This window comes from Calidris pugnax, unplaced genomic scaffold, assembly GCF_001431845.1.
Source record: "Calidris pugnax isolate Ruff unplaced genomic scaffold, ASM143184v1 scaffold294, whole genome shotgun sequence".
Taxonomy (NCBI): domain Eukaryota; kingdom Metazoa; phylum Chordata; class Aves; order Charadriiformes; family Scolopacidae; genus Calidris; species Calidris pugnax.
In genome coordinates this window covers 384306-401039 of record NW_015094505.1, presented here as the reverse complement: position 1 = coordinate 401039, position 16734 = coordinate 384306, and the positions used below count along the sequence as shown (strand labels likewise).

General features: G+C 39.7%; 1 protein-coding gene across 1 annotated transcript in view; it reads left to right on the top strand.

The window, feature by feature from the left end:
• Positions 1-16734, top strand: part of TEX11 (testis expressed 11) — a 44992-nt gene that overhangs the window by 14189 nt on the left and 14069 nt on the right. Inside the window, exons 11-21 of the mRNA XM_014963063.1 lie at positions 1397-1478; positions 3206-3284; positions 4708-4859; positions 6259-6344; positions 7529-7666; positions 10111-10196; positions 10837-10890; positions 11615-11655; positions 13115-13201; positions 15413-15483; positions 16039-16155. Of these exons, the coding sequence (XP_014818549.1) occupies positions 1397-1478; positions 3206-3284; positions 4708-4859; positions 6259-6344; positions 7529-7666; positions 10111-10196; positions 10837-10890; positions 11615-11655; positions 13115-13201; positions 15413-15483; positions 16039-16155 (993 nt within the window). The remainder of the gene's footprint in view (positions 1-1396; positions 1479-3205; positions 3285-4707; positions 4860-6258; positions 6345-7528; positions 7667-10110; positions 10197-10836; positions 10891-11614; positions 11656-13114; positions 13202-15412; positions 15484-16038; positions 16156-16734) is intronic.

The window sequence follows — 16734 nt, the reverse complement described above, 5'->3', positions numbered from 1 at the left end:
AATTCTTCACTGTGAGGGTGGTGAGAGCCTGGCCCAGGTTGCCCAGAACAGCTGTGGCTGCCCCATCCCTGGAGGGGTTCAAGGCCAGGCTGGATGGGGCTTCGAGCAACCTGGTCTGGTGGGAGGTGTCCCTGCCCAGGGCAGGGGGGGGGACTGGATGATCTTTAAGGTCCCTTCCAGCTCTAACCATTCTGTGCTTCTCTGTCCATGCTATGTTTTGAGTCCTCATCTCATTATCTGTACAAGTATTTGAGCAAGTGCCAGAGGTCAGTTTTGAACGCTGTGTAGCCATGCCACATCAGTCTTATTTCAAACAATTAATTAAGCTATTGCACTTCACTAACATTGCTGTATTTCTCCTGGAACCTGAAAAATGAGCTGTATAAACATACCAGCTACCCTGAAAAAGTTCATTTATCTCTAAGCAGTCACTACAGTGGGGTCCCTTGCACTTGTATAAATTCCTCTTCCCCCATAAAGATTTGAATTGCTTTTGTGCCTCTGTCTTTTCAGGTTAGTTAGAGTAACTTCAGTTTGAAAAAATTACATTTGTCTTTGGTTGACCATTTTAAAATTTCCATTATCTGTTCATACAAAACACATTTTAAGTATAAAGTCCTGCTTTAAATGAAAGCTTAGATTCAGTTTTCTACATGCTGTTAAAACTTTCAGACAGATGATGATGCACTTGCTCATGAGATCACGTTCTAAAAGGCAGTGTATTTTAATCACTCAAATAAGATGCTACTACAGTATCTAAGCCCTTTGCAGCTTTTGTTGTATTTACTTTTGCCATACCTTTTTGAGGTGGAAAGTGTTTTTATCATAGTTTCTGATAATGTATGTTTTCTGATTGTATGAAGGTGTGGAAAGCTAGAAGAAAATTTTTATTCTAGAGTCTGAAATGTGCAGTGTTTTAGCAAGAGCCGTATTATACAGTCTTCATTATTTCCATTTGCTCCCATTGTTGTTCTTTCCTAAATTTCTTCTTATTATAAGCTACTTTGAATTCTGCTCGTATTAATTCTAGAGAAACCCAGCCAATTCACACACAGAAGAGCAGGAAATGTTTCTATCATTTGATATTTTTTTAAGCTTCTATTTAAAAGTATTGGAAATGGGCCACAGCAAAATAAGAATCGTGTATCTCTTACTTTCATTGTCTTCACTGTCTTTTGGCAGTATAAGAATAAATAATAAAGATGCACATTTCATTTAAGAATAAAATATTGCTAGTTGCCTACCTATTGCTTCAGTCATTAAAATGGAACTGAGGAGCATGGTGGACTGTATGTGATTTCCTGATATTTGGCTGTGTTATAAATGTGCTGGATTCTCACGGGACCTGCATTCTACAAACAGCTGTCCAAATAATGTCTTGTTTTTCAATGTGCAGGAGAATTTGCATCCAGCAGGGTGTTTTTTGAAAATAAAAATTCTCCTTAGAAGTGGAGCATCGGATGAAGATATCAACTCAGGTATCACTACTCTGTGAATAGGTTTCACAGTGAGGTCACACAACTGTATATCCAAGAAGATAGCCTGAGTTGCAGATAGAAAAGGAAAAAATAAATCCCTTTCTCGTGTGCTTTAGAGGAATCTTGATTAGCTAAATGTCATTCTGGTTTTAGAGAGTGAGACACAGTAGTCAGTGTTCACAGAGGAGTTTACCAGGTACTAATGTAAGTTTCAATTAAGCATGTTTTAATTTTTGTTGAGAATTTAAATAGACTTGCTGGAAATAGGGAAGGGGGAAGACTCTGAAGCCTGTTAGAATGAAGGCAGTGACAACAGTAATGTAATGGTATGGATTGTTTTAAACATATGCCTAAGGTTTCTGAAAAAGGGTGAAGGTGGATTGTCTGTTATGCAGTCAGCATAGAAGAAGGGCTTGTGAAACATTGCTGTTTTCTGTGTGATTTTGCAGATTTTGGCCAGGATACATCAAGTGTTGGTCAGTGTGTTGTTGTAAACGGGTGTTACCGGAGTTTGTTTAGTTTATCTAGGGCATATAAACTCTTTTCTCCTCATTCCTCAAACTCGTCATTTGAAGAGAACAGATTTTTTCATTGGCATGAGAAAAAAAAAGAAAGTTTTCAGGGGGACTTCAATTTAGAAAGGGTAATGTATCAGGAGAAATTTATTTCCGTAAATAATGAAATCTTATGGAAGAGAGGCTTTGTATTCTTCATGGTTGGAAAGCGTCAGATGCGTAGTGGATGCTCTGAGAAGCAGATATAGGATGAGATGAGGATTTTCTTGCAGAGAGGTGAATGGTTTGAATACTGCCAGACTAGCAGGAATGAAAACTCCTGGGGAATTTCAGCTGGCTTTCAAGTGGACAGTTATTCAAAACATACCATTGAGATAGTTGGCTTCTGTACTGTGCTTTGAATTGTGGAAGCCGTAGTGCTGCCACACTCTGCTTATATTTAGTAGCACTAAGACTCCAGTCAGTTTTCCAACAAGTTTATTAGTGGGTGGATGTGTGTCTTTTCTTGTACGGCTGGCAGAAGAGAGTGTTGTGTCCATGCACTGCACCTTCTTGTTCTTTTGAGTGAAGGCTCCTGCTAAGTTTTTGGTGTTTGACCAAAATCTCATGTTGTGCACTTGTACACTGGTGCCTTAGAAATGCTTCCTTTAACAACTGTGACAGACATGTCCCTCTGTGTTCCTTCTCTGATCTCATCCAAGCTACGAGTGTATAAACCTTGTTATTAATCATCCAGCACTGTCTAGCAATTTTAAAACTTTATCTGAGTTGTCTCAAACTGATACCTATTTATCAGCACTAGTCAATTCAACAGCTGATGCTAAAGCTGTGGAACCATTGCCTGAGCACTGCCCTCAGTCTTAAGTGGTTCCTGCTGGATAAAGATGAGACATTTTGATGGAAAGCAACTTGAGGCAAAAGTTTGTACTACCAAGACCTGTGCTGTTCCTGTTTAAAGAGACAGAGGGGCTAGAATTCCAGGGCTAGTCACCTTTCTGTGGGACTGTATTAATTGTAAAGTGAAAGGCAAGTCAAAGCACAATAGACATGTTTTATTATTTCTTTTGTTCTTTTCTATTAGAACTATTATATTGGAGGAGGTTTGGGTTGGTGTTTTTTTAATTCCAAGAAGCTGTAAGACATAAATGGTAAATTGAGCAGTTAAGTGTCAGAGTTAATTAAATAATCTCAACTGCTTTGTGTTCTGTCTAGCTGTTGCAGAATTCCTGCACCATGAGATGTCTTTAGACTTTTGTTTGAACACTGCCAAACTGCTGCTGGAGCACGGAAGGTAGGAAAGCATTGCTAAGTGGGGTGAACACAATATTTGGGCTTTGTAGGTGTTTTTTTATAAGCAAAGAACATCAATTATAGAATGATGCTTTGTTTTAAATAAAAACTCATAGAGGTAGGTAAACAGTTTTGAGAAGGAACCTGTCTTTTTGTAGCAAGGTGATACAGGTTATGGCAGCAGCAGAACATGGTGTGAAATAATGTTGAGTGGCAATTTACAATGCTGTAGCCTTACTTTGAAATGATCATATTCTCCTAATGTAGTTTTAATATATATATCACAGAATCACAGAATCTTCTAGGTTGGAAGGGACCTTAAAGATCATCTTGTCCAACCGTCAACCTAACTGACAAAAATAGACACCCACACAACAAACAAGGAGCATCATCACTAAACCAGACCTCCCAGCACTACATCAACCCGTCTTTTGAACACCTCCAGGGATGGGGCCTCAACCACCTCCCTGGGCAGCCCATTCCAATGGCTGAGAACCCTTTCAGTGACAAAATTTTTCCTAATATCCAGCCTGAACCTCCCCTGGCGCAACTTGAGGCCATTTCCTCTCGTCCTGTCGCCTGTGACTTGAGAAAAGAGACCGACCCCCATCTCTCTACCCCCTCCTTTCAGGGAGTTGTAGAGAGCAAGAAGGTCTCCCCTCAGCCTCCTCTTCTCCAGGCTGAATAACCCCAGCTCCCTCAGCCTCTCCTCATAAGACTTATTCTCCAGACCCCTCACCATCTTTGTCGCCCTTCTCTGGACCCGCTCCAGCACCTCAATGTCTTTTTTATGGTAGGGGGCCCAAAACTGGACACAGCACTCGAGGTGAGGCCTCACCAGTGCCGAGTACAGGGGGACGATCACCTCTCGGGCCCTACTCCCCACGCTGTTCCTGATACAGGCCAGGATGCTGGGGGCTTTCTTGGCCACCTGGGCACACTGCTGGCTCCTGTTCATATATGAAGTAATATATATATGAGTCTGGAAATACCTGACTGAAATCTGTCTTCCATATCAAATAACCAACCCTCAGAATGAAAGAGTTCGGAGTCCTAGAATCATTTTTGTGAAAAGCAGTGTCAGGATGAACAAGTTACTGCCAAATAAATGGAGGCTTGAAATGTCACACTGCTGAATGCTCCCTCATTACCTATGTGTGTGCTTCTGTCTTGCAGTGTGCTCTCACTCTTTCATCCTGAGGAGTAAGCTCTCTTGTGAATGCTGTAGAACAAGCGTGTGCTAATAGGAAGCTCCTACTGAATAGATGAAGTGAAGTAAATTCATACCTTGACTCTGTCAGTGGGATTGTGTACCAGTGGTATGAATGAGAAACATGCGGTATGATGTGAATATGTTATTTTGTAGAATGGAAAATTAACAGCTCTTCTTGTGCAGCCTTTTAAAAATGCATCTGTGTGAATAGGGAGTCAGTCGGGTTTGATTTTCTGAAATCTGTTGCTGAACGATTTGAATCTTCACCTGACCTTGGAAAAATTACCCTGCTCCACATCGAGTTCCTGCTGCAGAATAAGAGGGAGCTTCTTGCTAAGCAAAAGGTTGAAGAAATTATTATAGGTCTGTATCCATCTTTTGCTGCTGTTCACTGAAAGTTAGATTTAGTTGGCTAACCTGTTGAATTGTGATTTTCACTTTTCTGCTTATGCTCATCTTTCTTTGTTTCTTTTGCGCAGCAACTCTCAACTTTGGTAATGAATGACAGTCATGGTAAAGCTCAGGGTTAAATTCACTTGCTAGAACAGTTCCTTCTTCTGAGTCAAGACTGTGTGTGACCGATACATGACATGTGGGATTAGAAACATTTATGAGAAGTTCTGCATAACGTTAATACTTTGTCCATCCAGCCCAATGTGGTTTTGCCTGTCGGTATGAAAAAGGGTTGCAGATCCTTGTGTGAGCAGCTGAAGAACAGTTTCAGGTCTGTTGCACCTGTAGCACTTTTTGACTGTCAGATCTGCTGGAAATCAGACCGTATTTTATGTAGCATGGAGCTAAGTGCAAGACCCACATGTACATTGTTCAAACCTGAAAATATTTATTCTCTTACCCACCATTTTTTTTTGGCGGGGGGGGGTGTTGTTTGGTTGTTTTTTGTTTATTTGGTTTTTGGCAGGGTACGAAACAGAATCACAGAATGACAGAATCACAGAATCTTCTAGGTTGGAAGGGACCTTAAAGATCATCTTGTCCAACCGTCGACCTAATTTTGACAAAAATAGACACCCACACAACAAACAAGGAGCATCATCACTAAACCAGACCTCCCAGCACTACATCAACCCGTCTTTTGAACACCTCCAGGGATGGGGCCTCAACCCCCTCCCTGGGCAGCCCATTCCAATGCCTGAGAACCCTTTCAGTGACAAAATTTTTCCTAATATCCAGCCTGAACCTCCCCTGGTGCAACTTGAGGCCATTTCCTCTTGTCCTGTCGCCTGTGACTTGAGAAAAGAGACCGACCCCCATCTCTCTACACCCTCCTTTCAGGGAGTTGTAGAGAGCAATAAGGTCTCCCCTCAGCCTCCTCTTCTCCAGGCTGAACAACCCCAGCTCCCTCAGCCTCTCCTCATAAGACTTATTCTCCAGACCCCTCATCAGCTTTGTCGCCCTTCTCTGGACCCGCTCCAGCCCCTCAATGTCTTTTTTATGGTAGGGGGCCCAAAACTGGACACAGTACTCAAGGTGAGGCCTCACCAGTGCCCAGTACAGGGGGACAATCACCTCTTGGGCCCTACTCCCCACGCTGTTCCTGACACAGGCCAGGATGCTGTTGGCTTTCTTGGCCACCTGGGCACACTGCTGGCTCCTGTTCACACCTGGGTCCTGGCTGAAACCGATGCTGTGTCAGTGCTTTTTGTTGTAGGCTGTGGGACAGTCTTTCTCAGATAGTTCTGAAGTGTTTCTCAGTGTGCTTCTTAAAGTTCCTGTAAGGTGATGACTTGTCATATCTTTTCAGGTCATTATACTGGGAAACAGCTGTTGCCTGAAGCCTTGAACCGGCTGCACATCATCTTGTGGGACAGAGCTGCCAAACATTATGAGGTTTGGGACCAAACAGTAGTGTTATTTGTATCAGTGAAAATGAAGATCTGCTTTTTCTGATCCTTGTGGTATATCTGGTTTTGGTCAGAGTGCTGGGTGTTACTAAGACCCCCGTTCCAGTTAGCACTAGTTTTGTTTTCATCCAGCTGGCTGCTGTTCTCCATCACAGCATCAAGTTTCAGGTATCCTCATCTCAGGGTTTGTTCATGGGAACAGTTATGGCCAGAACTGATCAGCCAAGAAACCTGTGCAGCCCATCATTCTGCTTCTCTCCTGGAAAGGAGCTGTTTATTTTACAATTCCTACTGACGGTCAGTTGTTGCTTTAAGGAGCGTGAGGTGTTAACATTTGTACATTCATTGTAGCCTATATATAAAGTAGCTTTGGATGCTTACATTGTATCTTAGTTCATACACATTCCTACTGTGAGCATATATAAGTTCTGTTATTTAAAACCAGATACCTTTTTATTCTTTCAGTATTTGGAGAAGATGAGCTTATGTTCTCCTCTTGTATTTCTGTCATACGCTCGTTTCTGGAACACATAATGAAAAACACGTGCCATTTTATTCACTCTCATCTGTGTAGTCAAGAAGGAATTTTGCTGATGACCCAGCTTTCTTCCTCCTCATTTTAAAACAGAATCTCTGTCCAAACTGGAACAATAGTTGGGAGTACGATCTTCAGCATAGTATCATCAAGGTTCACAGTCTAAATGGAATAAACACTTTTGTCTTTTTCTCATAGTTCCAATTGCTTTGTGTCATGAAGAGAGATATCTTTTGGAAATAATATTTCTGGTTTTGGAAATAATATTTCTGATGAAATATTTCTTATTACATCGTAAGAATGACCTTTCTGGGTCAGATGAATGACGCATCGAGCCCAGTGTCCTGTCTTTGATAACGGCCGTAAGAATCAGGGAAGAGTAGGAGTTGGTGCAGTGCCAGTTCTCCTAATGAATATTCCCTGTGTTTTGGGACGAATGATTGCTCTTCTGGGAAAAAGGTTACACTAGAGTATACTTGATTATCTAAATCTTTGATTTCCTTTGACCTTTTAAAAAAAATTTGGGATGATACTAGCAGTTCAATCACCCAAATAAGGATGTGTATGTTTTTTCGGTTTATTTTATGTTGGGTTTTTTGTTTGTTTGTTTGTTTTTTGTTTTTTTAATTTCTTAGGCAAAAAGTTACTCTGATGCTCTTCACTGGTACAATTATTCTGTCAGCTTCTACACACCTGGGCAGATAGATCAGAACTTGGCTAAGCTGCAGAGGAACATGGCTTCTTGCCATCTTCATCTGAAACAAATTGACAAGGTATGGATAATGGATATGTATACAAATTTATTTATTTATTTGCATTGTTTATATTTTTATAGTTATGTCATTGGGACTTAATTTACATTTACATTAAGTCTAGGCCTCTGCTTTCAGGGTGTTAAACTTCACAGTGCAAAGTGACGGTAGGGAATTTAATTTTTTGGCATTCTTGGGGCTTCTCTTGTTTCCTGATTTTGTAGCTCTAATTTTGAGGAATTGGCTTTTTCCACAGTCCGGTCACTGTCAGCCTTTGGTGCCATCTTCTGCTCTCTTCACTTTGCTTTCCAAGGAAGATGTTGCCAAACCAAACTTCTCAAGTAATTATAATATTATATCTTGAGTAAAAATAATAAATATCAACAATGTAACCATGATTTGCTTTAATCTCTTCTGTGAATAGGCTAAAGAGGCAATTAAAGAAGCAGAAAGGTGTGATCCAGACAGCATCTTTACTAAATTCAGTGTCTATAAGATTGCAGTGATGGAGAAAGATACTGAAAAAGGTAGAACTTAACAGATAAAGGGTCTGCTACAAGGAGCAGAAGTGCTAAATGTATTAGAAAATACGAAGCAGATTTGAACTGTTCATCTTGAGAAAGACAACAGGGGGAAGCTGGAAGAAGGATCTGTGAAGCCATTGATGTCAGGCTGTAGATTTAACCTGTCAGAGTGGGGTGCTTTTGGCACACAGTGTGTAAGGTGTGGAGTCCATAGTGTCTGGATGCAGCCTCTGGCCAGGAAGTCTCTAATCTTCTCATGGGCAGAAGCTATAATAGCATCCCAGGGTGAGAATCACTATGTACTTACTGTTTGTAATATTATTTTGTATGCATATACAATATAAAAAAAAAGGATACTGAGCTAAATGAGCCTTAACAGAACCATTATTGCTGCTCTTAATTTCTCTGGACAAGTAGAAATTACTGAGGGACTTACAGAATGACATATCTCTGTAGACTCTTTCTTCTTTATAATGAGTTCTGCTGTTTCATATTTTAATGAGGATCTTAGCTCAAGTAATGGAAATTGAGAAATACAGTCTATACTTCCTTAGAATGCACAGTAACATGCAGAGCTTATTTTCCAATGAGTTCTGTGCCAATTAATTGTTCTCTATATGTCTTTTTAATGACAGCATAATTTGTTCATGTAATACAGAGTGGGAACCACAGCACAGTGTGAACATGAAAGCACCCTGAGCATAAGCCAAGATGTGGGAGCTTGGAGTCGTGCCCAGACAATGTATTAGAGAAAGTCGTCTGTTTCCAGTGACAAACAGTTAATTTAGCAGAACAAAATTAAGGATGTGAGAGAGATTTCATTTGTATGGCATCCTTGTTTCCTTAGACTGGTAGCTTGGAAAGCCTCTGTAGGAAGAAATGTGTAATTATGGAGAAGTGCTGGGATGGTCAGGTTTTCTTGTCTTAGTTTTTAATATTAAAAAAAAATAATAATTACAGCCTTTCGTAAGTTGTTTCAAAAGCCTCATTAAAGCATTAAGTTCCACCTTCCAATTACTTCTATAAAAAAAAAAATAATTGTAATGTTTCCCTATGTATATTTCAGCGGTGGAAACAGTTATTGAAATGGGGAAGCTGGCAGAAAAGTCATCTCAACATGAAGACAAGCTGAGAGTGGATGAAAATACAGGCACTAACCTCCTGAGTTTAGCTGCCCAAATTGCTTTAGAGGTAGAGCAGATAACACTTTGTCTTTATTTTGCTTTATTGATATAAGTAGGGCAGCTGTAACTTTGTAACCTTTCTTACTTTTCATGTTTCTATCTATTTAATGCATTTCTAAGTATTTTATTCTTCCTTGACCAAGGTCTCACTCAAATGTGTTGAGTAATGCAAAGTAGAAATAGATTTCACATGTAAAGAATTGGTATTTTTTAATATTTCTTCAGGAAAATAAAGGATTCTGAGTTATAAGTGTTGATACCTGGAAATGACATGGTGTATTTCTGTAAAATTCTCCTTATCAAAATGTTACATCTTTTTCTGCCTCTGGGATTTGATCCTTGACATACTAGGGGAGACTGTGTACAAAACACACCTAATTCAATGATGAAAGACTGAAAAGCCACTTGTCCCTCCTGTTTGCCTCTTGGTTGGTGACTTGAGTGATGTCTGAACTGGCTGATTACATTGGCATAATTAGAAGAGGATTTGATTGCCTTTCAGGGCTTTGTTCATAGCACTGTAAGAGGTGAAAGTCTTGCCAACCTAGACCCATCCCGTTCTTGCCATATGCTCTCTGTGCCTGTATGATCTCTCCTTATCCTTTTCTCTTTCCTCTGAGGCTCTTCAGTGCAGAGTCTTTTTCCAGCTAGTCGACTGCACAGACTTTTGGAATATGCTGTTGTTTTGCATTTGGTTTTTTTTCGTGGTAACTGAGGTAGTGCAGTTTATACAAAACGTGTTTTAATTTATTTTCAGAATGAACAACAAGTTGTGGCTATCAAAGCTTTGGAGTATTTGTCTGAACATTTACAAGACTGCCAACAGTTATTTGCAGCTTTAAAGTGAGTATTGAATACATTTACAAGGAAAAATAATTTTTTCTGATTTCTTTTTCTAAAATAATGTATTATATTGAGGAAGGAAGGAAAACAGAGTAGATGAAAGATTAGTTAGCAGTCTTTTTGGTGCTGCAGGTGTACCTCAAGCTTGAATTCTTAATATCTACAGATGTTCCAAGTCTCTCCCAAGCAAATAGTATTAGTTGCTGTGAATTTTATGATTACATCATGATTTGAACAGATGACCAACAGCGACTCCAATGAGATCACAACAATATATTTGGTGAAAATACCAGTTTGTTTTTATCTTCTGATGAAGTGGTATCTTCTTACTGAAATATTCCATCATGTTTATAAAAACAAATCTTGTGAAACAGATGTATTTATTCCAAAATTTGCTTAAAGTTACTCTGTTAAAGTGCATTTATTTACTTACATGGTTTAACAAAGTGGTATACAAATTAAGGCGATGGGGTGGGAAGTGGTATAATCTTATTCTCAGTTTGACACACTGAATTTTTTTCTGAGTTCCACGGGCTGATAGCGTAAGGAAGAAAAGTGGGATCCTTTCTGGAAAATTAGGACAAAGCAAACTTGGAAAAAAAAGTCTTGTTTCTTCATTACTTGCTTTTCTCATATTTAGATGTTTGGTTCGTCTTGTGTTGTCAAAGGTCATGGCAGAAAATGAAGAGAAAAGGTAAGTCCACTTGCAAAAGCATTTTCTCATTGTGGATATGTTGTACAAATGGTGTAATATTTTCTTACGGGGCTTATTTTCTTGAAGAGTAATCAGGAGGTTAACTTTTATGCTTATTAAAAGTTCACCCACACGACTTCCCAACTTAACCTAATGACATCACATAGGAACACCTTTTCTACTTGTATAACCTTTAAGTATTTGCTCTCTGTCTTCCTCTTCTATTAATGTCTAAGACTGGCAGGTATTTTTGAGGGGCCATGTGGGCTAAGCAGCCTCTCGTAACTTTGACACTAGTGTGTGATGTCTTTCAGAAGTTCTGAGTGAGAACTTCAGAGTGGGCCCTCCTTTGCTGAAGAGTAGGACTTGTCAAATGGCGTGTTGCCTTAGAAGTAGAACTGTACTGCTGGGTTTTGACTGTCAAGAAAACAGTGTAGTGGTGGTGGGTTTGAAGTTTAACCTGCAGCCCCAACAGCTGAGAAAATCTCCTGCTGCGCTTCCACAATGACCTTCACTGCTGCAAATCAATAAAACTTTCTGCAGGCCTTCAGTACTCCTTTGGCTTCCTAAAAAGCTAGAAGTTTCTCATGCCTGAGAAGTTTGTCAGGGGAAGAATAATTGTATCCATAATTACTAAGATCTTGCATTTCAACATAAATAATGTGTTCTGTTGTAAGAAAATTATGCAATCTTTTTCTAAAACTTAGTATTTCCTCCATTCTAGAGATGAAGATATCAACTCAATGCTGGCTTACTTGACCTTGGGTATGCTTTTCTTCTATTTACGTCTTCTGTAGTTCTTCCATCTGGGAAATTTTGATGATTTGTTTAGGTCCATACCAACTGAAAGTTTGGACTTCTTTTTCAGTCTAGGTTCCCAACTTCCCACTGAAATGAGTGAAAATTAAAACCAGAGATTCAACAGTGTTGTGAAGTTGATCTCAGTGCCACAGGTTTTTCCTGTGAAAATCCTGCACTCTACTGTTGGAAAAACTGTTTGTAGTAAAGCCTGCACTTGGGAGCTTCTCTCAGACAAAGGGGCAGTTTCTTCTAGGGAGTTTCCCTTTCATCTTTCATAAGGCCATGATGCAAACAGGAGCTATTTGGGTACAAGCCACAGCCTGGGTGGCCTCAAGTGACAGTCTCCTACTCTGACTGCACTGGCAGGAACAAAGCGAGTATCTTTAGCAGCAGGGCTACCACAGAAGGAAGAAGTTTGGTTTTGTAAACTGAATTACCAGTGTTAACTTTCTCCTGGCATTAATGAAATGCCAATGGTGGTCTTTGCTGTTCTGGCTGTTTAAAAGGGAGCATTTTTTTAAATATATCAAGTTAATGTGCTTTTTTTTTTTTTTTTTTCCCTGGAAAGCTTACAGAAGTGCACGAAATGATAGCAAATTGTTGAAAGATAGGAGAGGCTTGTCAAAATTGGTTCTCACTTTTAAGTTGTGGTGTCCTTTGAAAAAGAATTGTCTTGTTTGCATTGGAAAAGGTAACAGGAGTTTTACAGAGGACTTTTCTCTATCTGAAGAAATACATGTTTTTTACCCCTCTCTTTCTATCTTGGACAAGGAAGCTCCTCAGATTGTAGAACTTTACAGTAGCCATTGGTGCTGTAACAGGGAGATGAGAATGAAGACTAGAATTAAAATAATTAAAGGTTCCCTGAAGAAAGGCCTCAAATATGTTACTAAATTTAAAACCTTGCCACTTTCTGTGAAATTAAGTAAAACTCCTTTGCATTAGACTTCAGTGTCAGTAAACTTTGAAGAGGCAGTACTTGTTGGCAGACTTACATATTTTACCCTAACATGCTGGTTCAGGCACCTTTTGATGCTTTTTATAAGCTTCTCTGGTCAAGCATGTTAGGTTTAAATTAGAAAGGCCTCAAATATGTTACTAAATTTAAAACCTTGCCACTTTCTGTGAAATTAAGTAAAACTCCTTTGCATTAGACTTCAGTGTCAGTAAACTTTGAAGAGGCAGTACTTGTTGGCAGACTTACATATTTTACCCTAACATGCTGGTTCAGGCACCTTTTGATGCTTTTTATAAACTTCTCTGGTCAAGCATGTTAGATTTAAGTAGTTAGAATTAACTCTTCATTGGGAATTATACAGGAGTTTTGGAAACCTCTGTTTTGTAGTGCAGTTATTAGACTTTGAAATGTTTTCATTCTGCTCAGAAAGTGTTACTTACGCATTGAACAACTCATTTTCTGCAGCTCACAAGAAACTTGCGGCGTCTTTCACAGAAGAGAAGTTTACAGGGGACATGAGGATCCTTGATGCACACTGGTTTAGAAAAGTTGGTAGGTTACACTCTAAAAATCTAAACTGAATCCTCTCCACCTCCAGTTAGCCAGACCTTAAGGAAGAAAGAAGTGTTTAAAGAGGTAGTGGATTTATAAAGCTTGGCATCTTTGGGAGTTGCTGCCTTAAATAGTCTTGAAGTTCTCCTGCTGCATTTTCTCTCTTCTGAAACTATCTGATACGGCTCATATTTTAAGTCAGTTGTCAAGACAAATAATGACACAAGGTCTGTTTGAGTGATGGGATAGTTGATATAGTATTCTCTTCACCACAGGAATTGTTGTACGTGTCTAGAGTTCATTTTTCTCTTAGTTAGCCCTTCACTACCAAGACTGTTACAGAAGTAAAATTTAAGATCAAGCAAATAGGAAGAATAATGGTCAATTCAATGTCTGGAAAAAAAAGTGCTGCTAAGAGCAATAAAAACCCTTAGTGCTGATCCTGCATATTCTTCTGTAGGTAAAATGAGAATTAAGATGTTCAGATGAATGTATGGGTTTGATGGGTGCAGGATGAGCTTACCTCTGCCACCCAGATAGACTGTCTTCATTAGTCCCTTAAATCACAGAATCACAGAATCACAGAATCTTAGTGGTTGGAAGGGACCTCTGAGATCATCGAGTCCAACCACAAAAAAAAAAAACAAAACACAAACAACAAAAAAGCCCAAAAAAACCACACCACACCAAACGCCCACCAAAAACACCGCACCCACCAACTAAACCCCACACTCAACACCTCGCCATAAACCAATAACCTTGGGCACTAGAGCATGTCCTGAAGAGCCATGTCTACACGTTTCTTAAATCCCTCCAGGGATGGTGACTCCACCACCTCCCTGGGCAGGCTGTTCCAGTGCCTGACCACCCTCTCAGTAAAGTAATTCTTTCTAATATCTAATCTAAATCTCCCCTGCCGCAACTTCAGACCATTTCCTCTGGTCTTGTCGTTCATCCTTTGGGAGAAGAGGCCAACACCTGCCTCTCTCCACCCTCCTTTCAGGGAGCTGTAGAGGGCAATGAGGTCTCCCCTCAGCCTCCTCTTCTCCAAACTAAACATGCCCAGTTCCCTCAGCCTCTCCTCATAGGACTTGTTCTCCAGACCCCTCCCCAGCTTGGTGGCTCTCCTCTGGACACGCTCCAGCACCTCAATGTCCTTCCTGTAGTGAGGGGCCCAAACTGATTTGCCTCGAACTACAGGGTATGAAATCTACACAGCAAACGTTATCAGAGATTATGTGTTTCCTGGTGGGCAATACAGCTCCCCTGGAGCTGTCCTAAGCACGATCCGTAGCGTGTCCCTAGATCCTCATTTATTAGTCTTTGTTACACTGTTTTCTTTAAAAAGTCAGTGCATTTGCTGTCTATAAATAAAAATATAAGCGTAGTGTAACAGGTTGAAGCGATTTTTCAAATTCTCGCTTCTGCCAGGGTGCACAGAAGAGAAAACAGTTGAAATCAGTAAGAGAAGCCATGTTCCATGATGGGCTTTTGCTCACATCCTCCCAGGGCAGCTGTGCTTTAATCCAGAGTAGTGACGGAGGGAGAGGTCACACGTAGTGACAGGAGTGAGTGGAGTCTGCGGTGACCTCTCCAAGGCAGCAGTCTCTCTCACAGAATAAACAACGTGGAGGCTACAAAAACATGTCCTAGGGAATAAATTAGAAATCTGCAAAGTCACTGTGGAATGTAAACATTGAATTGGGTGAGATTCTCGTACATAAATAATTCGATCATCTTTAGATGACTCACCCATTTGCTAATCAGAATTGTGTGTTTAATTGCCATGTACGTCACCCTGCTGGGGTAAAATGGAGAATGTTTCAAAACACTGTTGGGTTTTTTCCTTTTTTCTTTTATTTTTAATTTTCCTTTGCAATATTGTTCAACTCTTTTATTCAGATACTAGTTTTGTTTACTAACTTAAGAAAATGCTTCTTCCAATTCATGCCCTTGTGGGTAGGGTTATGTGGTAGAACAGATATTTGGTTGTGATGGAATGATTAAGACCAAACGTGAAAGCATGAATAAGCTATTTTAACAAATCATTAATAATGGTATTTCTTGCTGTTAGTAAACAAGCTGTTGATGATGTTTTGATGAAGAAAGTGGATTGTGGAATGTGAACTGCCTATTACTAGAGATTAGATGGGCATACCCGTAAGGTTGAAGATTTTTATTATAGTCTCCATTTTTTTATTTCTTTGTTAGCTTGGAACTTAGCTGTACAGTTCAGGGACTACCCTGAAAAGATGAGGGATTTTTTCCTATTGTCTTTCAAGGTACGTACTCTTGCTAGTTCTATCTCTGATTGAGGAATATTGCCATCTGTCTAGTTCTGTTAGAATTTACATCCAAGGATCAGGTGTCTCTGAGCAGACATGCCTGTATGCTCTGAAGATGGAGCGCTTTTGTCAGGAGGAGATGGACTTATAATACAAAAAGTGAGCATTATTGTTATACTTTATAGTCTGTCACTTAAAAATGTTGTAAGAAACGTAGACTTCAATGAGAACTTTCTAAATGAAATGGATTCTGATGTTTGGAGACTGTATCATGAATAGAAGCATGTTAAGTACTCAAGTCCTAATCTTCATGCAGAACTTGTACCAACACTGACAGTTCTGTATGTGTTTGTAGAGAGGGGACTCCAACACTGGTTTACCCTTTGAGTAATCTTCTTGTGTAATTGTACAAGGAAAATTGCAATTTGAATATATACTATTCATGACTGATCAGTAGAAGTGTCATAGAATAGACTCAGCAACCATCTGTTCATGAGAAAATTGCTATATATGGGCAGAATTCTCATTACCTTTTCCTATTTTTGGTGTCAGTTGTCCCAGTTTTGTCCCTCTGACAAAGCTGTTCTAATTGCCCAGAAGACATGCCTGTTAATGGCAGCTGCAGTTGATCTGGAAATGGGGAGACAAGAAGCAACACCTTCTAAACAGGTAGGGCATTGCTCTGTTAATTCATTATGCATGTAGCAGTGTAGCATTTTTTTCTTTTGATTTTGAAGTCTTAGTCGTTTCACTCAGAACAGGATATTGAGAATATATGCACAGAAACCTTTTACAGTTAATTAGAATCAATGCACCTAGTGCTTTCCAGACAATTGGAAATGTTGGAGTTCTGTAAACTAGTTCTATTGACTTAAGTGAATTTTAATTGATTTATATCAGCAAAGAATCATAGCAGCACCCTCTCTTAGAGGAATTTCAGCCTGCCTTATATATCATGTGAGGAGTCTGCTGCTAAACATTGGTCAGTCAGGCAGATAATTACTGCTCCTTTAGAATTATACTGTTGCTGAAAGTAGTTACCAGTATGGTTGTGATAAAGCTCACAATTTTTTTTGCTCTTTATGCATACATCCTTTTTTGGGGGTATTGTACTAGCTGTGGTAAGAAGAGTAAAGGAAATGTGTGGTGGTTATGAAGGGAGTACGGAAGTCTGCTGTACGGTGATCGTTGTAGCAACTTATTTTTGTGGAGAGCAATGCACAGCAATTTGTGTTGTGGGATTTAGTG